Source organism: Heteronotia binoei, chromosome 9 (genome assembly GCF_032191835.1).
Source record: "Heteronotia binoei isolate CCM8104 ecotype False Entrance Well chromosome 9, APGP_CSIRO_Hbin_v1, whole genome shotgun sequence".
Lineage (NCBI taxonomy): Eukaryota > Metazoa > Chordata > Lepidosauria > Squamata > Gekkonidae > Heteronotia > Heteronotia binoei.
The window spans coordinates 21,095,793-21,121,063 of NC_083231.1; the positions used below are offsets into that span (position 1 = coordinate 21,095,793).

Genomic DNA, 25,271 nt, shown 5'->3' on the forward strand with positions numbered 1-25,271 from the left:
ATGCAAATTTTAGTTGCTCTACAGTAATAATATTGGAACGTCTATTATATTTTCAAGCTACTAAAAGGACATTAACGTTTTAAACACATCCTCTAACGTTGAAGGGGCCCACTTGCCATGAGGCAAGCTGACACCCTGGCCAGTCTGCCACCGGTTGGCAACCAGCCCTCCTTGAAAGAGAGGCCGGATTCTTATTCTTTTCGACGTAGCCAAGCACGACGGCAGCCCCTCACAAAGGCAGCGCCTCTCCTCCCGCCTTCTGCCAGCCGCAGCGCCTCCGCCTCCTTCTCCTCCTCCTCCTCCTCCTCGCAGGGGCGGGACGGCCTGAGGGGCGGGCGGGGAAGGGGCCGTTGCCAGTCCCGGCTGAGGTGAGGCGGCTGCTCCCCGCCAGGCCTGCGAGTGGCTGACTGGCAACGGAAGGCAGAAATGGCTGCGGCGGCCGAGCAGGCCAAGAAGGCGGCGGCGGAATGGCTGCGCTGGGACAAGGTGAGCCTTCGGGGCGGGAAGGGGAAGGAGCCGGCCGGGGAGGCTGTGGGGAAGGGCGCGGGGTTTGCTCCCACCCAGAAGCCGCCTCCCTCTCCGCTTCCCCTCTCTTTCATGCATCCTGCTCGGTGTTTTGTACAGCTTTTCCCGGCGCTCCAAAATGCAGCCCCGGGAGGCCGGCTTGGGGTGACCCTCCAGCCCTGTTTGAAGGGCTAGTTCCGTGAGAAGTCAGCAAAGATCGATGTTCCCTCCAAACCATGAAGTCTTGTGAGCAAAAATTCTACCTTGTGAGCTACTGGCATGAAAGTTGTGAGCTGCTGCATGAATTATTGTGCTCTGGAGTCATCCTTCCTGAACTAAGACAGAAAAAAAAAATGTGTGAGCCAGAGGCTAAAAAACTGTGAGCCAGCTCACACTAACTCAGCTTAGAGGGAACGCTGGTAAAGATGACTGTAGGTGGGACGAAACTGATGAGCTTCTGCTTGCATCTCTGCCAGATTTGGGCTAGGGTGGCCGCAGGATTTGAACTGGAGACTGTTTGACTTGCATCTGTAGAGCATACGGTGAAGGGAGGAGGGGGTGCAGCCAAAGGGCGGCTTTGTAGGTGATGCAGTTGGTGTGGCTATCTCCATGTGGTTGTATTTCTTTGTAAACATGCTTTATTTTTATTTATTTACTATTATTAAAAAGGTAAAAGTAATCCCCTGTTCAAGCACCAGTCGTTTTCACCAGTCTGGGGTGACGTTTTCACAGCGTTTTCTTGGCAGACTTTTTATGGAGTGGTTTGCCATTGCCTTCCCCAGTCATCTACGCTTTCCCCCCCAGCAAGCTGGGAACTAATTTTACTGACCTCGGAAGGAGGGAAGGCTGAGTCAACCTCGAGCCATCTACCTGAACCAGCTTCCGCTGGGATCGAACTCAGGTCCTGAGCAGAGCTTAGGACTGCAATACTGCAGCTTTACCACTCTGCGCCATGAGTATTACTGTGATAGGGTGCACTGTATTATAGCCAGGTATTAGAGTGCCGTGGCACAGAGTGGTAAAAGCTGCAGTACTGTAGTCGAAGCTCTGCTCACAACCTGAGTTCAATCCCAGCCAGAAGCAAGGTTGACTCAGCCTTCCATCCTTCCGGGGTCAGTAAAATGAGTACCCAGATTGCTGGGGGGAAAGTGTAGATGACTGGAGAAGGCAATGGCAAACCACCCTGTAAAGAAGTTTGCCATGAAAATGTCGCATGCCGCGTCATCTCAGAGTTGGAAACGACTGATGCTTACACAGGGGACTACCTTTACCTTTTATTAGAGTGCCATCTTTTCTCTTTTATCCATCATTAGACTGGGCTTTTGACCAGTTTCCATGAGATTGCCTCAGGGAAGCAAAATGACCCCTCAAACTTGTGTAATGTATAGAATGATCTTGGTGCTGCAATTAATGCCAGCTATTTCCTTCCCTACCACTATTCTGTTGCCTCACCATCGTAGTATGTAACTTTGACCTCATACAGAAGGATTCACCCCATGTCAGAATGAAGGATTGCTCAACCATGACCCAGTCATGCTGCTTATAATCTGCTGATGACACCCTCTAGTCTAGGAAATCCCAACCCCAGAATCATCCAGCCATATAGAGAGTTCTGGAAAATTCAAAAGCTTGCATGCTGTTTTGTGGGGTGGGTGGAGGGAGGTGCTGGTGGGTCTTAAAAGATAGTTTAGTTTTCAGATTTTGTTGTGGACCAACTAGATGACTTACATTTCTGAAATCTTAACATTCTAGTCTTCTAGAAGCTTATCATGATAAGAACATGAGAAATAAAGATTTTTTTAATGTATGGCAATCCGATATAAGTCCTGGCAAGATATTAGAGACAAAGATATTAGAGACAAAGGAATTAACATTCAATGGTTGCTATATTGTCAATTAGTTTCAGGACTAAAGAAAATTATTAACATGGCAGGTGGAGCTTGAAGAGAGAAGGCTGAATTTGAACAGCTGATTATAAAACAAAAAGACCATTTACTACAATGGATATGTAAGTTATTTATTCAATTAGAAACAGAAGAGCCAAGTGAAAAAACACGTGATTAAATGAATGCAGACTTTTAGAGAATAGTTACCCATGCATCAATAGGAACAGTTATGGAAAAAGAAATTTAAGTTTACAGCCACCTTAGGTGTTAACAGAAAACTGGCACAAAATGTTTTTAGATGGTATATATCCCCAAAGGATATTGAGAAAGTAGACAAAAACTACAAAAGAAAATGCTGGAAATGTCAAGACATAGGTGGACCCTTTTACCACATGAGGCAGACTTGTAAAAAAGCAAAAATATATTGGAAGGAAATACATGGAAAAAGACAAAACATATTAAAATTTAAATTCCCTATGGAAGCTAAGAATATGCTATTAAGGAATACTGCCTAATAAATTACCAAAAATCTTTGAAGAAATATTCAAATATATGGTGACTGCAGCTAAAATTGTCTACGCAGCAAACTGGTGAAATATGTAATATTGAATATATAGTAATGATGAAACTAATAATGTAGTTACAAAATAGATCAGTTCTGAAATTTGAAATTTAAAATATTAAATATAAGAGTACCCCAACAGATGTAAGAGCTGTTGCATTTTATAGGTAATATCTTTACAATTATAATGAAGGGGAGAAGTATTTTACAGGAGGAGAAATGTTTTATATAGTCTGTAATATATAATTATCCATGATACATACAATTACGTTATATTATCCCTCTTCTTTTTATACCTCCTCTATATTATTACTTTGTTCTGTAAAATTAAATTTAAAAATTAATTATAGTTTATAAATAATTATAATTGTAAATTATAATTTACAAAGTTGCATTGCTCTGCATACAGTTTGGAGAGCCAGTTTGGTGTGGAGAGCCAGTTTGGTGTAGTGGTTAAGTGTGCGGACTCTTATCTGGGAGAACCGGGTTTGATTCCCCACTCCTCCACTTGCACCTGCTGGAATGGCCTTGGGTCAGCCATAGCCCTGGCAGAGGTCCTTGAAAGGTCAGCTGCTGTGAGAGCCCTCTCCAGCCCCACCCACCTCACAGGGTGTCTGTTGTGGGGGAGGAAGGTAAAGGAGATTGTGAGCCGCTCTGAGACTCTTCGGAGTGGAGGGCGGGATATAAATCCAATATCTTCTTCTTCATCTTCATCTTCTTCTACATGGAGAGTCCACTAAACAAACAGAAATCTCTGCTTTGTGGTTTGGCTGCTTTCACTATTATAATAGAGGGCAGACTCTTCACTATTACATATAGAGGTGTAATTGGGAGTACTCTTGAGTAACTGTCTTGAGACATGCACCCATGGTTTAATAACAGATCATATTTACAGAACCTAAGGTAAAGTTCAGTTCTGATTGCTCTCCTGATAAGAAGTTATACATCTGTATTTACTATTACAAAACAAGGACCCTGCTTGGCAGACTTACTCAGAACCATCTGAGTAAATACTACTCCAAAATCTGAAATCTTGTCAAGTATCATAAGGACTGGCAACTGTCGTAATGCAGAAGCTGGGACCAAGTGCGTAGATCCAGCCCACGCACTGGTGATAAGAGAAAGATTTACACCAAAAGAAAAACACACACATGCACACAAGGAGGCGCCTGGAAAAATTATCTAGTGTTGCGCAAATCAGTCAGAAGCTTCTTCATAACTCAAAAACTCTTTATTATCTTCTTGGTACATTCTTAGTTCCTACAGAAAGCCCTACAAAAGACCAAAGACAAAAAGACACCTCCCTATACCGAGGGCTGCCTTTTATATCTTTCATGACTTAATAACATGCCACCTGTACCAGCCAATTAATTACCCTGTGTATTCTGCCCAGAGACAGTAGCTCACACATGCGTATATGAAAGAAACAATAAGTTTTCTCTAACAGCAAAATCAAGGTTATATGAAAAAGCACTGTCCACATTCTTTATCTCTCTATGTTCCTCAAGCCTGCATTCCAACACGTCTTCTCTGTATTAAACTGAATAAATCCCCACAGCAACCTCATGCTGAATTAAATTAGGTTCAAACTACATGGTGGCTGGCCACCTGTGATTTGCTCTTCCAGTGTATACCTTAAAAAGCCACAGACCCAGGGGTGGAATTCTAGCAGGAGCTCCTTTGCATATTAGGCCACATAACCCTGATGTAGCCAATCCTCCAAGAGCTTACAAGGCTCTTTTGTGTAAGCTTTTGGAGGATTGGCTACATCAGGGGTATGTGGCCTAATATGTAAAGGAGCTCTTGCTAAAATTCCACCCCTGCACAGACCTGATTTGAATTGCCTGGGTGGGGGGCGGTAACAATTTTTTTTTTTCTGTTTCCACCCCTCTCCTTCTGAGCTACCTTCAAGTTGCAGCTGATGTATGTAAACCCCTTGGTGTTATCGAGACAAGAGAAGAGCAGAGGTGATTTGCCATTACCTCCCTTTGCATATCAACCCTGGACTTTTCTGGTGGTCTCCCATCCAAATACTAAACAGGGGTGATCTTGCTTAGCTTCTGAAATCTAATGAGATTGGGCTGTCTGCGCCATCCAGGTTGGGGCAAACCACTAGTAGCTCCAGGAAACCAGCCAAGGGTGATTTGCTAGCAATGTTCCCTCTAAGCTGAATTAGTGTGAGCTAGCTCACAGATCTTTATCCTCCGGCTCACACATTTTTGTCTTCGCTTGGGAAAAATGACCCCAGAGCAAACTGATTTATGCAGAAGCTCACAACTTTAATGCCAGTAGCTCACAAAGTAGATTTGTTGCCCACAAGACTCTACAGCTTAGAGGCAGGCAGCATTGGTTACTAGTAGCCTCAGGAAAAAAGACATCCACATTGGGTGATACCAGACAGGTGTTTAAAGCAGCCCAGGGGACGGGAGGCAGACGGACCAAAAAAGCACGTCCACATGCACACATCTGCCCCCCGCCCCGGTCCCGCTTCTGGCTTGCCGGAAGCCAGCTCAAAAAGGCACCACTTTCAAAGTGGTCCCTTTTTACTGGGGTGCCTCTGAGGTGCTTTCCTGGCCATCTGGAAAACTGGGAGGCACCCGGGGAACTGCGGATGGGACGTGAGAGTGTTCCAGATGCTCCCTGGGTGCCCACGGCCTTCCCCTTTTCTGCATGCCGTCTGGAAGCTCCGGGACACTCCATTTCCGACCAGCTCTCTTTGGGACAGCTTGAAGCCGACCCAAGCCGGCCATCTGGTATCACCCATTTTGTGTCTATTTTTTTTTCCCCTAACCTAGGACCATGGTGTGTGTGTGTGTCTGTGTGTTGTGAGACTTTTGGGGAAATGGGGAAAAGGGTGAATTCCCATATACCAGCATCATTCCCATCTCTCCTCCCTACAGCTACTTTTAAAGTACACATCCGCATCACAACATATCACAATTCCCCGACATAATGTTTAGTGTGACCCTCTTGGCCTTTGATTAACAAGATACAATGTGATCTCCTTGACAGTCCTCATGAAGACAATTTATTCCCCATTCCAAACCTCTCCACTGGATAACTCTTTGCAGACAGATTAGTGGTGGAACAGTAATTTCTCTTGCCGCCATTGCTGCCAAGTAATAGACTTTTTAAAACTGGAGGAGAAGAGAGTGATGTATTTTGCTAGAGTCCCCATTGTAAAAAAAGAAGAAGAAAAAAGGACAGGGTATAAATGAAGTAAAATGATGAAATAATCTCTGTGCCAAATCCATCAGCTTCCCATCTAAAGTGGTCCTCTGCGCTGTGGAGAAAAGGGAAGTTTTGTGTATCAGAACCTCTCCAGCATATTGCTGTTGTCAAGGGACAAAGGAATAGTTAGCACAAACCCCACTTTGACAGAGAACACCAAGTTACTTGCAGTGTATTACAGACATTCAAGGAAAGGCCATTGTGATCATATGGCAATTGCTGAGTCTTGAGCTGTCCCTGGCCAGAAGACTCTAGCATGGATTTCGAACTCCCTTCAGTTGTGTTTCCACTTCAAGTCATCTTGCCTCATATTTGTGGATATGGAGATAATTCTTAATGGTCTGAGCCCTTTGCACTTTCTTCCATAATAGTAAGGAGCAGGGGTCGTTTTGTAGAAAAATAGATGGTGGAGCTCATCCAGGGATTGTTATGCAGCTGCACTTACTATTCAATGGACAAGGAGGTGGAACTCTCAGGAGGAGGAGGAATTCTCAGAAAGGTTCAGGAGCTGTGCTCCTGTGAGCTCACACTGAATCCAAAGCCTGGTAAGGGGTGAGTTAATCTGAACTTCAGCTGTTACATAGGACATTAGTTGTAAATATTCATTTAATGGGAGTTGCGTAGATGGAAATCCCAGTATAATTTTGAAAATATGAAACTCATGATAGGAAATTATCCAATTGTGTTAGGTCACGTAGGCATAGACAAGACTTACTTTGTCTGAAATCTTGTTTGAAAAGAAAATAGGAAACTAATTTTTCATGATGTCCTTTCTCCAGTCCAAATATGTTGGTTTTGCTTGAACTAAAGAGAACACCCCTCATGTTTTTCTGCTGCTATTCCTTGCAGGTAAAGAATGGTAGAGGTGAGGAGTGGTAGAGGTGTCTGCCAGGGAAACTTGCCCTCCATTACTGATTTTCTTGTGGAAGAGTTCTTGATATGCTTCCAGGGGAAGTTTAGTGTTCCTCAGAAGAAGTGTGTGAAAAGTGTTGTCTAGAACAAATTTATTTTGTTTATTTTAGATGTTTGCATGCTACCTTTGCCCCCAGTTCAGGGTTGCAAGGCAGCAAAGACTATAAAACAAACTTTAAAATATTGATACATCATTTTAAACTTTGTTTAAAAATGTGTTTAAAAACAGTTTAGAAAAACAAATATATGTGCTTATATTTTTGTTGAATTGGTTTTAAACACATAAAGAGGAATGAGAGTCACAGGGGGAATGCCAAACAAAACAGTTTTCATTCACTGTTGGAATTACAGCAGTAGAGCAAGACAGACAAATCTACATGGGAGGGAATTTTGTGACTTTGGCACCACAACTTTGAAGGCCCATTCTCAGATTGCCACTCACCTAGCCTCAGACAGTGTATTTATATAAAAGCTTATAAAATAATATGTTTTACAGAATAAATAATTCTTTTACAGAATCCCAAAACAATTGAAATAGTGAAGCAGATGCTTGTGAAAGGAGAACCAGAAGAACTCCAGCGATGTTTTGGTTCAAGGATGGAATTTGGAACTGCGGGACTCAGAGCTGCCATGGGAGCAGGGACATCTCAGATGAATGACTTGACTATCATCCAGACAACTCAGGTACCAGCTTGAATGGACATCTCTCTCTCTTATTCTTTAAGGGCTGGTACTTTCCTAGTTTCCAAAGAGTATATGGTTTTTGGGTTGCAATCCTCAAAATTACGGTAGTAGGAATACCCCTGAGGAAGTGATTTGAAGTTTGAGTCTTTATCGCTAGGAATGATTTTATGTGCATTCTTGGTCTCTTGTGTGCATTCTTGGTCTCTTCTTATGTGCATTCTTGTTTGTAATGTTACTTTTTGGAAAGAATCTGCTCTGAAGGGTGGGAAGTTAGAAACCAGGGCAGCTTGGGATATGGATTTGAATGGGTAGACATTTGGCAGTCAGAATCTCTTACTTTCTTCTCCCAAAGATGTATCTAGGCAATACAAGAACTCATGGACATTCAGTGAAATTGCTGAGCAGTCGGGTTAGAACTGATAAAAGAAAGTACTTCTTCACCCAAAGGGTGTTTAATACATGGTATTCACTGCCACAGGAGATGGTGGCGGCTACATGCATAGACAGCTTCAAGAAGGAATTGGATAAGCGTATGGAGCAGAGGTCCATCAGTGGTTAATAGCCACAGCTTATCATTGGAACTCTCTGTCTGGGGCAGTGATGCTCTGTGTTCTGGGTGCTTGGGGGGCACAGTGGGAGGGCTTCTAGTGTCCTGGCCCCACTGGTAGACCTCCTGAATGCACTTTTTTTTTGGCCACTGCATGGCAGGTGAGTAAAGAAGGGGGGGAGGGACAGAGTGTTGGACTGGATGGGCCACTGGCCTGATCCAACATGGCTTCTCTTATGTTCTTATGTATCAGGTTTTTTTCCTGTAATCTCATAAAACCACTAAGACTGGTGTTTTTATTTTTAGGGATTCTGTAAATACCTCGAAAAGACCTGCAGAGACTTAAAGAAAAAAGGAGTTGTGATTGGTTTTGATGCTCGGGCCCATCCTTCAAGTGGAGGTAGCAGCAAAAGGTATATTTAACGATTTCCGCTATGTGCTTGTCTTACTCTAAGCAACCTCCAATGAACAGACTTCCGGGGTTGGAAAATGCCGAGCTGAACTGCTTCTCAGAAGGGGAGCAGGCTGGAACTTCTGTTTGGGGTAGTGGAAGGCAATCTAATGCCTACTGCTTACTTTTCTCAGTCAGAGATCAGTCCAAGATATGCACAGGAAACTTTGAGGAGATTTACCTTGGCTAAAAGGGAGTCCCGGGGAGGGGGGGGGGCTCCTTTGAGGGGTCTCCGGAGATGAGTTGTGTTTTCATCATCTGCAGAAGTTTCCAGAGTCATTTATTTGACATAAGCTCGACAGGATCCTAATCTTCTTTGATACTACTAAACATCTAAACACAAGACCAGTGTTGAATCTGGATAGCTACAGAAAAGGTACAGATCACTATCTTTCATTCCGGGACTAATTAAAGTTAAACAAAATAAAATCAGAAGGTGAGAAATTGAAATCTAGAAAGCTTGACAGAAGAAGGGGAGAAGGGGCGAAATTTGGACTTTGTAAATTTAAATGACAGTGCTAAAAAGTAGAAAGGAATTTATTGATTGGTCTACTTGCGGTTTCTGAGAAAAAGCCCCATCGTCATAGAATTGCAGCTCCCACAGTCAACACAGGAAATACGTCAAGTATCGTGAGATCTCTCTACCAGCGAAAATGGGATTTGGTGGCAAGTAAAGCAGGAAGCATTGGATGGAAAAGGGAAATCATCGAAGCAGCCAGCCTACTCTAAGACTATAATATCATAGAAAAACATCGGCGGCCATTGCAAGGAGGCTAAAGTTTAAAAAAAAAAATTTTAAGTGTTCGGGACATTAAAAATTGGGGAGCCAACAGAGGTGACGATTATAAGGTAAATGCTATTGGACATTATTGTTAATAACTATTTTAGAAGCCTCTGGAGAAAAAAAGATTTTTTTTTTTTAAAGTGAGGCAGAAAGTCGCGACCACCATTTTGGAGAAAATAAAAACTTTAAAAATTAATATCTGAGCCCAGGAGGCTCCGAGGATGGCGAAATTAGGCTCATTGAAGAAAGCAAGCTTCACTCTTTTAAACCCGATAGTTGAAATTTAAATTGGTGAGGTCAAAATTTTCGGTGTTTTTACATATCAGACCACAAGCAAACCCGTGCAAGGACTGCTTCACTGGAGAAAATGCAGGACCAATTAGATGCAGTGGAAGCCAGGATAATGAAAGGGATGAAGGAGATGATAACTGCTTCTAAAAAAGAAATTAGAAAAGATATTAAAGAGCTAAAAAAAGATATAGAAGATCTCAGAAATGAGACTGTGGTAACATCAAAGAAAGTGCAAGAGGTGGAAGGGAGAGTGAAAGTACATGATTCCACCTTGTTAAAAATACAAGAAAAAGTGGCAAGTCATGACTGCAAATTGATGGAGACCCAGATACGTCTGACAGGAGTACCTGAGGATGAAGAAACTGACTTGAAAGAATATATAATAAAAATAATTGCGGAATTTTTGGAGGAAGATCCTGAAGGGACTAGAAACATGTATGACTATATGTATAGAGTGAACTCACTTTATGCAAAAAAAAAAAAATAATTTACCAAGAGATGTGGTTATAAGATATATGACAAAAGAAATGGTGGGAAAGATCATGAATAAAAACTTTGAAAAGACATTGATAGTGGGAGGCAGCAGAGTAAGAATTATGAAGGAGTTGCCAAGACAAGTGATAAATGACAGAAGAGCATATAAGAAACTGACAGAAAAATTATGGGACAATGAAATGAGGTATAGATGGATAATACCTGAAGGCTTGAGCTTTGAACTTCAAGGAAAAATGATTACAATTACAAACACACAGGAACTGCATAGATTTTGTGAAGAACATTTGAACCATGATGGATTTTAAATTATTATCTTGGAATGTAAATGGACTAAATTCACCACAAAAAAGAAAGGCAACATTTCATTGGATTAAAAAGCAAAATTGTAATATAGTTTGTCTACAAGAAGTACATATCAAACAAAAAAATTATAAATTTTTATGGAATAAGCAATTGGGACTAGAATTTCATTCATTGGCTGAACAGAAGAAAAGGGGAGTGATTTTTTATATTAAACAAGAATTGGAGCCGAAATTAGTGTTTAAAGACAAAAATGGAAGATTTGTAGCAGTAGAAATAATATTAAATGCAAAAAAAGTTGTTATTGGGACTATGCACCAAATAGAGCAAAGGATGCTTTTTAAAAAGACATTATACAACAATTTGATGAAGTGACATATGACCAAGTTTTGATAATGGGGGGCTTTAATGGAACAATCCAGAATACACTGGATAGGTCTGGGGGGAAAAATAACAAGGAAGGAAAATTGCCAAAGTCTTTTTTTGAATTGGTCAAACAAGAAAACTTGAAAGATATATGGAGAAAATGTAATCCTGAAGTATGGGACTATACCTTTTTTTCAGCAAGACATAATACTTTTTCCAGAATTGACATGTTGTGGGGCACTAAGGATTTAGGCCTTATAACAAAGAAAATAGAGATTTTACCTAAAATAGGGGCTGACCATAACCCAATAATGTGAATTACAAAATTGTCTAAAAAGTCGAGAAGATTCAGATTAAATGAAGATTTACTACAGAATGAAGAAATAGTGACATCTCTAGAAAATGGAACTAAAGTTTTCTTCCAAATAAACGATAAAGAAGATGTAGAATTTCAGACGGTGTGGGATGCTTATAAAGCAGTAATGAGAGGAATATTGATTACATTGAATAATAAAGACAAGAGGGCAAAAGAAAAACAGATGTTGGACATTCAAAATGAAATAAAGAAAAAAGAAGGGGAACTGAGAAAAAGACCAGGGAAAAAGAAGATTATGAGGGAGATTACAGTATTACAAACACAAATGAGACATTTGTTAAATAAAGAACTGGAATGGAATTTGAAAAGATTACAGCAGAAATCTTTTGAGGGAGCAAATAAACCTGGAAAGTATTTGGCCTGGCAACTGAAAAAAAGAGAGAAAGTAAAATTATTAATAAAATTGTGGTTGATGGAAGAGAGTTTGTAGATCAGGAAGGAATAAAAAGAGAATTCTTTAAGTACTATGCCAAATTATTTAAGGGTGTTAAAATAAAGAAAGAAAAAATGGAAGCGTATTTACAAAATATTAAAATAGCACCCTTAACAGAAAATATGAAAAAAGTTTTGAATGATCCAATTGAAAAAAATTGAAATTGAAGCAGCGATTAATGCAATGAAAAATGGAAAGGCACCTGGGCCAGATGGATATACAGCTAATTTTTTTAAAATCTTCAAAGAGGAATTAATACCAAAACTTCAGAAATTGATGAACATTATAAGAATAAAAGGGAAAATACCAAATACATGGAAGGAAGCTGTTATTACGTTGATTCCAAAGAAGATAGAGATGTTACAAATGTAAAAAATTATAGACCAATTTCACTATTAAATAATAATTATAAAATATATACAAGAATATTGGCAGAACGGCTTAAACATCATTTGATAAATTTTATAAAGGAGGATCAAGCGGGGTTTCTTCCCAAAAGGCAAATAAGAGACAATATTAGAACTGTTGTAAATATTGTGGAATATTATGAAAGACGTCCAGAAAAGGAAGTTGCATTATTCTTTGCGGATGCAGAGAAAACATTTGATAATTTAAACTGGGACTTTATGTTTGCAATAATGGAGAAAATGGAGTTTGGGGAAAACTTTATAAGGATGATAAAAGCAAGATATACTGAACAACGTGCAAGACTATGTATAAATGCAGATCTCACAGAAGATATGATAATTAGCAAAGGTACAAGACAAAGTTGTCCGCTTTCCCCATTTTGTTTATAATGACTCTTGAAATCTTACTGATGCAAATCCAAGAAGACAAAGAAATAGAAGGATTAAAAGTAAAAGAATTTACTTATAAATATAGGGCATTTGCAGATGATATAATGTTTATAAATGAAAATCCCATACAAGTAACACCTTTGTTGTTAGTCAAAATACAAGAATATGGAGAACTGGCGGGACTTTATATTAATAAAGAAAAATCAAAACTTCTATGTAAAAATAGGCAAGTAAGCAAACAAAAGGAACTGCAGAATCTAACGGGTTGTGAAGTTGCCTCTAAGGTAAAATATTTGGGTGTGGAGATAACAATGAAGAATATTGATTTGTTTAAAAACAATTATGAGAAGCTATGACGTAAAATGGATGAAGATATGATAAAATGGAATAAACTTAATTTGTCATTGCTTGGCAGAATAATTGCAATTAAGATGAATGTTCTGCCGAGAATAATGTATTTGTTTCAAACTATTCTGATTGTGAAAGACAGTAAGCAATTTAATAAATGGCAAAGGAAAATTTCAGACTTTGTGTGGGTTGGGAAGAAACCAAGGATCAAAATGAAAATTTTAGCATGCAAAAGAGAGAGGAGGATTCCAGTTACCAGATTTAAAACTATATCATGAAGCAATTTGTTTAGTGTGGATAAAAGAATGGGTGACGCTGTTAAACAAAAAACTCTTAGCATTGGAAGGTCATGGAAATAAATTTGGCTGGCACGCTTATGTACTATGGGGAAAAAAAGATGGATGGTTTTTTCTCTCACCATTATATAAGAAACAATTTGCTAAATATATGGATGAAATATAAGAAATATGGAGATGAGAGAAAACCGTTATGGATAGTGCCAGCAGAAGTAATAAAAATAACAGCTGAGATGGGTGAAGAAAAGTGGTCATCATATAATCAACTATTAAAAATACAAAGTGGCAAAATAGAATTGAAAACTGCTGAAGAGCTGAATAATAAATATGATTGGTTCCAAATGCAACAAATAAAGAGTTTGGTGGAAAATGATAGCAAAACTGGAATAAGAAAAGAGCAAACAAATGGAAAAAGTTCTGCTTGGAGACAATGAAAAATTAATTTCAAAATTATATAATTACTTTTAAAATGGTCTACGGAAGATGAAGTAGTGAAATCTCAAATGATTAAGTGGGCAATTAATGTAAATAAAGAAATACAGATGGAAACTTGGGAATACTTATGGAAGAATTCTATGAAGCTTTAGACATGTCATAGTATTAAAGAGAACTGTTTTAAAATGATGTATAGATGGTATATGACTCCTAAAAAGTTGGCAAAGATAAACAATAAGATGCCAGATAGATGTTGGAAATGTAAAAAACATGAAGGTTTTTTCTACCATATGTGGTGGACTTGTGAAAGAGCAAAAAAGTATTGGCAGATGATTCAACAAGAAATTTCTAGGATCTTGGGATACGAATTTAAGAAAGTTGCAGAGACTTTTCTGTTGGGATTACAAATGGAAAAATTTCCAAAAGAAGATAGAACTATAATTTGGTACTTGCTTTCAGCTGCTAGGACATTGTATGCTCAGTTGTGGAAGCAAGAAAAAATACCAGAAAAATGGGATTGGATTGTAAAAGTTATGACATGGAGTGAAATGGACAAGTTAACAAGAACTTTAAGAGACTATGACTTAAAAGTTTTTAAGACGGAGTGGAAAAAGTTTAGAAGATATATAGAAAAAGAGTGGAAAATAAAAGGACATTGGACAATTTTTGATAATGATTAAGTCTTAGAAGGAAGAAGAATATTAATCTTTGTGTTTATTAGTTAAGGGTACCTTTAAATATTAGTATTTTAAATAAATAACACCGGCGGGGGTCAAGTAATGGGGGTGGGGGGTGGGTAGAAAGTAATATATGGGATAGATAAAAAGAAGTTATTAATGATGCAAGAAATAGATATTGTTACCATATGTTACTAAATAAAATTGTTTTAACCAGCAACCTCCAATGAACAGACATTATCAGGCTCCAAAATCAGATATACAATCCATGTTGCACAGAAAAAGGCAGGCAGTGCACTGTGCTTTTATTGGATCTTAGGAACAACTAGGTGAGATGCAAAAGGTCTGTAGCCAGATATCGGCTTGATTGTAATTTTCATTGAAAAACAGTCATGGGTGGAATATTTGGAGCAGGGATCTGACATAAGGGTGGGCATGGCAGGTGAGTAAAGAAGGGGGGGAGGGACAGGTGCCTTTCCTTTTTTTCCTGCTGAGGCTAATAAATATGCAGAGAACTGTGTGGAAAGAATGGATAAGGGATGTGTGAGTAGATACGCTCTCTAACTGGGCTAGCTCAAGCTCTGCACCTGGCCTGAGATAAAGGTGGGTGGTGGCAGCAGCACAAAAGAAGGTGTGTATGTCCTCTTGTGCCAGCCAGCATCTCTCCAGGGCAGAGTGCAGAGGAAGCACCTTTTGCAACTCTTCTCGGACGCATGCTCGAAGGCAACAACTTCCCCATCCCTGGATGGCTCCTTCTATTAGTTGGGGCCATCAGTGTCGCCATACCCAACAAAGTCAGGCAGGATGAGTCAGCCTAACCCTCCACCCTCAAGTTGGTTCTCAGCATCTGGAGTTGGCATGGCTGAGCAACTATACCAGCCAATGGCATGCCAGCCTTGATTTCTGCTTCTCAGAGTGTCTGTCGGAGTGCAAATGCAGCCTGCCGCTCTTGATTTAAAAGAGATGGAGAGATAGTGGTTGAGGTCAGCTTTCCAGACCTAGGCTGTGCTGACATGGAGCCAAAGGAAGAGGGAAACCACTTGGGCTTTTTTTGTAGCAGGAACTCCTTTGCATATTAGGCCACACACCCCTGATGTAGCCAATCCTCCAAGAGCTTACAGGGCTCTTAATACAGGACCTACTGTAAGCTCCAGGAGGATTGGCTACATCAGGGGTGTGTGGCCTAATATGCAAAGGAGCTCCTGCTACAAAAAAAAAAAAGCCCTGGAAACCACCATGCCTGGTCTGAGGCCTCTGGAAGACAGGACGCAGTCATGGCTGGGGTGACTTCTCCCCCCAGTGGATCATGGGAATCAGAGATGATGCATGCCTACTCTTGTGCCGTTCAGGATCCATCGAAAGCAGGGTGCAAAGTAGGTTCTGTGGCTCAATGATGTTGGGGGATTTCGATTGTACCCCCAACAATATAAAACACCAAAATCAAACAATATAAAACACCAAAACCCTGCAGGAACTAAAACAACCTGCCATTATCAGAAGGCTAATGCATGCTCACTAATAAGTTTTAAGTCCTTGTAGATAAACTTTCTCAAAGCAAAAACAGTTTATTAGACTCCAAGTTTATCTTTAGGCAGAAGGCAAACAGTTTAGATACCGTTAGTACATTTCAGTTTCTTCTTTGGACAGAAGGCTTCAGATATATGGATAGAAAGATAGAACAGAAAACAGTTTACACAGTTAGAGCATAAAGCATAGAATGCAATAAAGCAGAGAGCATACTGAAAAATCTAAGTCCCAAATAAAGAGGGCCAACCCAAAATAAATTCCGCCACAAATGGTAGAGTATTTCCTTGGCATGCAGAAGGTCCCAAGTTTAGTGCCCAGCTGGTGCCAACCTGAGTAGACAGTACCTTGATGGACCGATGGTCTGATTCTGTATAAGACAGTGTCATATACAGTCCTCTGCAGACGACTTTGGATGAACCCTGGACACTTGGCAGTGGCATGAGAGAAACGTGCAAAGCATTGTTTGGATCGCTCGGTCCTCCCCTGTTGCTGGCAGTCCAAACTTGTGGTGAATTGGCTTTGTTGTTTAGGATCTTTGCTGCAGACTTTATTGTTTGTTTATTTATTTATTTCTGTTTGTATCCCAACCTCCCTGAGAACAGGCTCAGGGTGACTTGACAACAGCCGGCATCTTATATGTATGTTTTTGCTGGGGGAAAAGAGCTACCATATTCCATGATGACTCTCCTTCGAAGCTAAGCTGCTTTCACTGCAAGAACTACATGACCTGGGGTAGTTGACTGGTATAACATCTTTTCTGGCACTGGTACAGCCTCCATAGATTTACTTTTTTTAGATTTACAGTTTGGATCGTGCTAATAGTCCAGGTTTGGCCTGTTGCTAAAAAAGGAGGTTAATCCCCCACGGGGGGGAGGGGGACACCCTATGGATTTTCTGATTCTCAGAAGGCAGTGGGAGTGTGCTTTCTGCCCATACAGACATTGGGAGAATTCTGCTTAGGGGAGCAGCCCGGTCTTTGTACCTGTTGTAGAAAGCATGCTTAAAGTGCCATTTCTGTTTCACAAAATCTATGCTTTCCTGCAAAGTAACAAGTGGCCCTGAATGAAGGTCTGTGGCTCACTGGCAGAGCCTTTGCTTGGCATGCAGAAAGTCCCAGGCTCAATCCCCAGCATCTCCAGTTAAAAGGACCCAGGTAGGAGGTGACATGAAAGGCCTCTGCTTGGAAAACTGCTGCTGTTCTGAGAAGACAACACTGACTTTGATGGACCAAAAGTCTGATTCAGTATAAGGCAGCTTCGTGCATGTGCTCAAGTGACAATAAAGTTACTGTCATTCTCAGGGGTGGAATTCTAGCAGGAGTTCCTTTGCATATTAGGCCACACACCACTGATGTAGCCAATTCTCCAAGAGCTTACCAAAAAAGAGCCTTGTAAGCTCTTGAAGGATTGGCTACATCAGGGGGTGTGGCCTAATATGCAAAGAAGCTCCTGCTAGAATTCCACCCTGGTCATGCTAGCTTGAGTTTTCTGAGAGTGTGCCATTGTGATATCTGAGCAAGAATTTGTATCAACAGATTTGCAAGGCTTGCTGCTGCAGCATTCATCAGCCAAGGTGTCCCTGTGTACCTCTTCTCCAGTATCGTACCAACTCCTTTTGTGGTGAGTCAGTATCCCCCCCACCCCGTTATAATACCATATTAATATAGTGGATAATTATTAATTGTTACAAAATTTGTTTCCCACCTTTCTTCCCAGTTGGGGCCGCTAAGACAACTAATAGTTAAAACAGAAATGTCACAAAAATCAAAACTAAAATTCGTATTATATTAAAAGCACATAAAGCAGTAATGAAATAATAGGGTGGAAAGGAGGGATAACTAAGGGAATGTCAGACAAAACGAAAAAGTCTTCACTTTTCTAGATGAGGCTGCTCAGGCCTGATACAGGTACCCTGGGCGTCTAGTTAGCTTTCCTGTACGAGATCATTTAACTTCCAGCCAGAGGTACACCTCAGTAACAATATAGGTTCATTCTGGGTAAATGTTATTAAATATTAGTAAATGCTATTAGAGAGTCTCTGTTTAGATTCTAAGCTTGTTTTATCCTCTTCCCCTTTCTCAACAGTAGGATATGTGAGGATCAGTCTGTTTATGCATTTAGCTTTCTAACACGCTTATCTTGAAGGCTTCTGGTAGGCAGAAAACCAAAAATGTGTAGAACAGAATTCCATTTAATTCCCACCTTTCTCCTAATCGCCTAAGGCCAGGTGGGTCTTAAAAGGCTTCCCAAACAGGTGCACAGACTTGGGCTTTAATACATTTGCAGCAGGAAGTAGTTCCTCCTGGAGGAAGCAGCAGGAGGGCGGCCTCTCAGGATGTCTTTGTTTATGCTTTGCCCACTGAACTTGATAACGTATGCTGTGCCTTAGAGGGTGGAAAGAAGAAGACTGTAGATTTATACTCTGCCCTTCCCTCTGAATCAGAGCCTCAGAATACTCCGCCCTTCTCTCTGAATCAGAGCCTTAGAGCAGCTTACAATCTCCTTTAACTTCTTCCCCCACGACAGACACCCTGTGAGGTGGATGGGGCTGAGAGAGCTTTCCCAGAAGCTGCCCTTTCAAGGACAACTCCTGTGAGAGCTATGGCTGACCCAAGGCCATGCTAGCAGGTGCAAGTGGAAGAGTGGGGAATCAAACCCGGTTCTCCCAGATAAGAGTCCATGCGCTTAACCACTGCATCAAACTGACTTTCAGGAAGAGTGATAAATATCTCTTGCAATAGTATTTTGAAGGAAACTGGGCAATTGTTCCACTGAGACCAATTTCCTACTCGAAATGCTCTGCGGGTGCGTTCTGAGCTGTGGCAACCTCCAGTTCTGTGCGCAACAACGTAATCCTGAAAAGACAACATCTACAAATGGCACAGGGAACTGGAGGTTGCTGCATCTCAAAATGCGCCTATGGAGCAACTGATGGAAAATTGATCACTTCAGCCAGGGAAAAACATAAGAAATCAGTCTTAGTCTCTGCTTTCTGTTTTAAGATTACTGTTTTGTGTTTCTTTCACCACAGCCCTACACAGTGATTCATCTGAAACTTTCTGCTGGAATTATGGTCACTGCTTCTCATAACCCAAAGCAAGACAACGGATACAAGGTATTCACTTAGATATTTCCCCCCCTTAATATCTGACACGCACTAGGAATCGATAGTTGTGCCGACACTGCGCCATTCATTGGCCAAATTGGCACAGGATGGGCATTTGGTTAGTGTTTTTGATTAGAGTGGCCATGATTATTGTTCAAACAGGGCATGTTATAACAGCATTTGTCTTCTGCTAATTGCTCTGGAGGCAATCTTTGCCAATGTGCTTATGTGTTGCTTAGGTTTATTGGGGAAACGGTGCCCAGATAATTTCACCTCACGACAAAGGAATCGCTCAAGCTATCGAAGAAAACCTAGAGCCGTGGCCCCAGGCTTGGGAGGACAGCTTGGCTGAAAAAAACCCCCTTCTCCATGACCCTTACTCGTCCATCAACAAGGACTATTTTAAAGATATACAGAGACACTGCTTTTACAGGTGAGCCAGCAGAGAAGAGTCTTAGGGCTAAATCCGTGTTTCATTTGGCCACACCCGGATAAAATCTAAAAAGATGTTGAAGTTAGCATCTCAGAAAGAAAAATGGGTATCTCTGCTGTCGAGTGATAGAAAGGCAGGATTAAACTTCTGATCCTGACGGATCATGGGGGGGAGGTGGGAATAAGGTTAAATGTGTATCATGAACTACCTTAAGCAAATGACAGGAACAGAAGATAATCGTTTTAAATATGCGTAATAGAATTAAGGATATGCATAATATAGTCACAGGAAATAGGGGCTTATAGTCCTTAAGATCTCCAGTTATGGTACGCATGAGCAGGGTGAGTCTGACTACCACCTGTCTATCAGTGGACGGAATGGCATGTTGGAATTCCAGATTTATTTTCTCAGCCACTGGGATAAAGGAGTCTGAAAAACAAAATGCTTAAAGACTTGAGTGCGTGCTTCCGCCTGTTATTTTACTTGCCTCCTAGAACATCTGTAGCCATTATTTCTGGCCGTGGTGGCAAACTGGGAATATGACGCATTGGATCTAGATTAAATGTTCCTTCTAGTAAGAGGTGTACTGTCAGAGGAACAGTACATTTTTGCTTCCCTCTCTGCATCCCACTGATCTCCCAGAAATGCTGCTCCTGGTGGGGGTGGGGCTAAGGAATGACACGAGGGGCAAATTAGGGTTGCAGCCCGAAGGGGAATTGGTAAGAATTACACCTTCCTTTCCATTCATGGAAAATTTAGTCTGAATCCAAACCAATATCTGTGCAAAATCCTTTTATGTAACCCCCTTGAAGATCTATAGAAGAAGAAGAATTACAGATTTATGCCCCGCCCTTCTCTCTGAATCAGAGACTCAGAGCGGCTTACAATCTCCCATATCTTCTCCCCCCACAACAGACACCCTGTGAGGTGGGTGGGACTGAGAGGGCTCTCACAGCAGCTGCCCTTTCAAGGACAACTCCTATGAGAGCTACGGCTGACCCAAGGCCATTCCAGCAGGTGCAAGTGGAGGAGTGGGGAATCAAACCCGGTTCTCCCAGATAAGAGTCCACACACTTAACCACTATACCAAACTGGCTCTATACATGTTTTTTTGGGTGCTGGACCGTCACAGGTAACCATTGCACAACATTGCTCAAACACACAACCAGCTGGTGGTAGCGCGTGGCCCGAAGTTCAGGGTCAGGCAACTTATAAGCAGTTTTTTTTAAAAAAAATTCAATTAGAGTGACAGAAATATAATACACATATTTGTTCTCAGCAACGGACAGTCATGTGCCTGTTTAATGTCATTAATGTACTTAATTTCAGGAATTTAAACAAGGAAACAAAGCTGAAATTTGTCCATACTTCTGTGCATGGTGTAGGCCATGAATTCGTGCAGTCAGCCTTTAAGGCATTTGACTTTAGCCCTCCATTTGCTGTGCCCGAACAGAAGGAGCCTGATCCAGAATTTCCAACAGTAAAATATCCAAATCCCGAGGAGGGTAAAGGCGTTCTGGTAAACATTATTTAGTAAAATTTCTTCCTTCTGCATTTCTTTTGCGCCACTTCAAATTTTTCCTCATAATCTATAAACATATTCTAAATTGATATCAATTTTATTTTAAGTTTCCATGCACCTACATCTTTTGAAAAGCTACTCTTCCCTGCTCCTTTACCCCTCGCAAACCCCCACAATAGCTTGAGAGATATTTTCTATGTCGCTTTGATTACTCAGAATCAGACAAGAAAGATGGTGACAGTTTTGCAAATTGTGCAGTTGAAATTACGTCTGTCATGTAGCTTCATGGTTTCGTCCATGTTCCCTTTTGTCTAGTAGTCCTAAGGAAGAGTGAATATTCTTTTTTAATGCTTTTTTTTAGACGCTTCACTCTCTCGTTGCTCTTTCAGACACTGTCATTTGCTTTGGCTGAAAAAGTAGGAGCTCGAATTGTTTTGGCCAATGATCCAGATGCTGATCGGCTTGCTGTTGCAGAGAAACAGGAAAGGTATGGTTGCCGTGGCATGTTTGGCAGCATATTCATTGTTAGCCATGCCCAAGAGTTTTTGGAAGAAGAAGAAGATGATGATGATATTGGATTTATATCCCATCCTCCTCTCTGAATCTCAGAGCAGCTCACAGTCTCCGTTATCTTCTTTCCCCACAACAGACACCCTGTGAGGTGGGTGAGGCTGAGAGAGCTTTCCTAGAAGCTGCCCTTTCAAGGACAACTCCTGTGAAAGCTATGGCTGATCCAAGGCCACTGCAGCAACTGCAAGTGGAGGAGTGGGGAATCAGACTCGGTTCTCCCAGATAAGAGTACGCGCACTTAACCACTACACCAAACTGGCTCTCAAGAAAATGATAACCAAAAGAAATCCTGTGCATTTTTTACTGTTCATGGTATTGGCTTAGACATCACTCCAAGTGATGGTGAAAGAAGCTTAATTGTAGTTTGATGTATACTTTGAGCCAGCAAACCATGGGTTGAACACATGAAGCTGCCTTATAGTGAACTGGACTGTTGATCCATCACGGTCAGTATTATCATTCAGACCAGCAGGTGCTCAAAATCATGGTTGGCTGAGCAAAGGGAAAATGAAATCAGGACTGAAATGTTTGCAAGCGCAAATTGTCACAACACTCGGCAGGTGCCTAGTAGGGGTGTGCCAAAAAAAAAATTCGGAATTATTCGGATTCAGAAATATACGGGGCCAAAATATTTGGAATACCGTATATTTCCGAATACAGGTATTTGGAATAGCTGTATATACGGGAGACATACGGCTATTTCTGAATATATGGCCCCATTATACCCTCTGGGTCATTGAAATCAATGGCAAAATAGGGTATATTGGAAGCTGCCTGAAGGGGAGGGGGTTTGAGGGAGAGCCTCCAAAATTCTGGGGAACCTGTGGGGGACTCTCCCTACAAAACTTCCTAGTCCCAAAAAGATTGGGCCAGGGGGTCCCATTCCAGGGGCACCCAGAGAGGGTGCCCCATTCCACCATTATACCCTATGGTCCATTGAACTCAATAGCAACATAGGGCATAATCAGAGGCTGCTGGGGGGCAGGGGGTTTGAGGGAGAGCCCCCAAAACTGCAGGGGACTCTCCCCTACAAAACTCCCAAGTCCCAAAAAGATTGGGCCAGGGGGGTCCCTGTCTGTGGGCTCCACAGAAGGCCCATTGCTACCAATGCTGGGGAAAGCCCAATTAGCGTCTTCCTCCACTATAATTGCTGTTTGAAAAATGGCTTTGGTCAGAAGGGGGTTTGTGGGAGAGCCCCCAAAACTGCAGGGCAACTTTGGGGACTCCCTCACATGCAGCCCCCATGGCCCAAAAAGACTTCACTGCCACAGGAGGTGGTGGCGGCCACAAGTATAGCCACCTTCAAGAGGGGTTTAGATAAAAATATGGAGCAGAGGTCCATCAGTGGCTGTTAGCCACAGTGTATGTGTGTATATAACATTTTTTGCCACTGTGTGACACAGAGTGTTGGACTTGATGGGCCGTTGGCCTGATCCAACATGGCTTCTCTTATGTTCTTATGTTCTTATGACTGCACCCATCTGTGGGCACCCCAAAAGGAACACTGTTCCCAATGGTGAGAAAAAACCAATTAGCCACTTCCCCCACTGTAATTATCATAGGGAAAGTGGCTCTGGGGAGCGGGGGGTTTTGGAGAGAGCCCCCAAAACTGCTGGGCAGCTTCAGGGCACTGTCCCACACAAAACCCACAAGGCCAAAAAAAAAATTGGACTAGGAGGTCCAATTCCTGGGGCACCCAAAGCCAAACCTAACTTCAAATCAGAGAATCTCTATAGGACCCCAATGCACTAAATCTATCTATCTACTCTATGCACCCTGGCACCAATATAAATCTAGTTGCCAACTTCATTGCCACACAAGATACAATCTGCTCAAGGTCTGCTCTGCAGACCTGGCTGCAGGAAACCCAGATGCCAGCTCTCTAGCCCTGCCCCAAACAACACGGGGAGAGCTGGCCAAGCACACCAAGCATGCTGGTTCCCGTATAATACATTGCAATTGGATTCAAAAGTATTTGGCGCCGAATATTTCCGAATTAGGGGATATTTTGCGGTCCATTCAGTTCAGCCGAACCGAATGCACACCCCTAGTGCCTAGCTTCTGAAGTTGGAAAAGTGCCACTGCTTAAGAGAAATCAATATCAGGTACTTAAGGCCTCAGCTTTGCAGCACCTTACCACAGAGGAGGGAGATCCTCTGGTTTTGCCCTGTGAAAAAAGGAAGCTATAGTAGGCAGGATGTCTAGAGCATTTGGGGGAAGAAATGAACACTTCCTCCCTCCACCCCACCCCGTGTGTTTCCTTTTGCCACCACAGCCTATTAATGTTATTATTTTCATGGTGAATCGTTTAACTGGTTTTAATTTTAAAATGCATTGGGAACTTTTGTGGCTGAGAGGCGATCTGCCAATATAACCAAAAGATTCTTTGTATAATTTATCTTTTTAGTTGAGTTGCTTTCCAAGAATAGCTCATAGTTCACTATCTGTGGAAAACCAGCAAGGACTGTGTCTGGTATTTCCTTCTCTGAAATTATAGAACCTGGAGAATATTTTTATTCAGTTTGGTGTAGTGGTTAAGTGCACAGACTCTTATCTGGGAGAACCGGGTTTGATTCCCCACTCCTCCACTTGCACCTGCTGGAATGGCCTTGGGTCAGCCATAGCTTTCACAGGAGTTGTCCGTGAATGGGCAGGTGCTGCAAAAGCTGTCTCAGCTCCACCTACCTCACAGAGTGTCTGTTGTGGAGGGGTGGGGGGAGGTAGAGGAGATTGTGACTGCTTGGAGACTCTGAGATTCAGAGCATAGGGCGGATATAAATCCAATATCGCCTTCTTCTTCTCCTCCTTTCCTTGTATATTTTAATCGTCAAGCCATTGTGTCTCATTAATGTTTTAAAACCGTTGTGCCTTCCTTCCCAGCGATGAATGGAAAGTGTTTTCAGGCAATGAGCTGGGAGCTCTTTTAGGCTGGTGGATCTTCACTAGCTGGAAAAAACAGAATCCGGATCCTGGTGCTATTAAAGATGTATACATGCTGTCTAGCACCGTCTCTTCCAAAATCTTAAGAGCAATTGCACTTAAAGAAGGTTTTCACTTTGAAGTAAGCCATTGGGACACGGGATGGGGTGGTGGCATCTCCTCCTGTGCATGAATGTTACACAATGACACTGAATATTGTTTTTACATAGGAAACGCTGACAGGATTCAAATGGATGGGAAATCGAGCCAAGCAGCTTGAAGACCAAGGAAAATCAGTTTTATTTGCCTTTGAAGAAGCCATTGGTAATAAGTACATCCTGTCCTTATTAACCAGTAAATAAAGGCATACAGAACAGCTCCATGGTGCAGAGTGGTAAAGCTGGAGTACTGCAGTCCAAGCTCTCTGCTCACGACCTGAGTTTGATCCCGGCAGAAGCCGGGTTCAGGTAGCCAGCTCCAGGTTGATTTAGCCTTCCATGGTCGGTAAAATGAGTACCCAGCTTGCTGGGGGGAACGTGTAGATGACTGGGGAAGGCAATGGCAAACCATCCTGTAAAAAGTCTGCCATGAAAACGTGATGTGACGTCACCCCAGAGTCGGAAACAACTGGTGCTTGCACAGGGGACTATCTTTACTTTTTTTTTAAAGACATACCATCCCAAATTACATTGCTAAAGGGTGTGTGTGTGAGGGGGAGAGATTAGTTTGCTGCTTAGAAGAATTAACATGCTTATGCGGTTCATAATTCTAAATAGCTAATTATTTGGGATACCTCTATGGGCATGGAATACTACTGAGA

General features: G+C 41.7%; 1 protein-coding gene across 1 annotated transcript in view; it reads left to right on the forward strand.

Annotated features, from left to right (window-relative positions):
* The first annotated feature begins 343 nt into the window (after window positions 1-343).
* Window positions 344-25,271, forward strand: part of PGM2 (phosphoglucomutase 2) — a 31,899-nt gene continuing 6,971 nt past the window's right edge. The window contains exons 1-10 of the mRNA XM_060246255.1: window positions 344-486; window positions 7,612-7,779; window positions 8,633-8,739; window positions 17,437-17,521; window positions 18,933-19,016; window positions 19,247-19,440; window positions 20,770-20,959; window positions 21,352-21,449; window positions 24,413-24,593; window positions 24,682-24,775. Coding sequence (XP_060102238.1) covers window positions 427-486; window positions 7,612-7,779; window positions 8,633-8,739; window positions 17,437-17,521; window positions 18,933-19,016; window positions 19,247-19,440; window positions 20,770-20,959; window positions 21,352-21,449; window positions 24,413-24,593; window positions 24,682-24,775 — 1,261 coding nt within the window. The 5' untranslated portion in view covers window positions 344-426. The remainder of the gene's footprint in view (window positions 487-7,611; window positions 7,780-8,632; window positions 8,740-17,436; window positions 17,522-18,932; window positions 19,017-19,246; window positions 19,441-20,769; window positions 20,960-21,351; window positions 21,450-24,412; window positions 24,594-24,681; window positions 24,776-25,271) is intronic.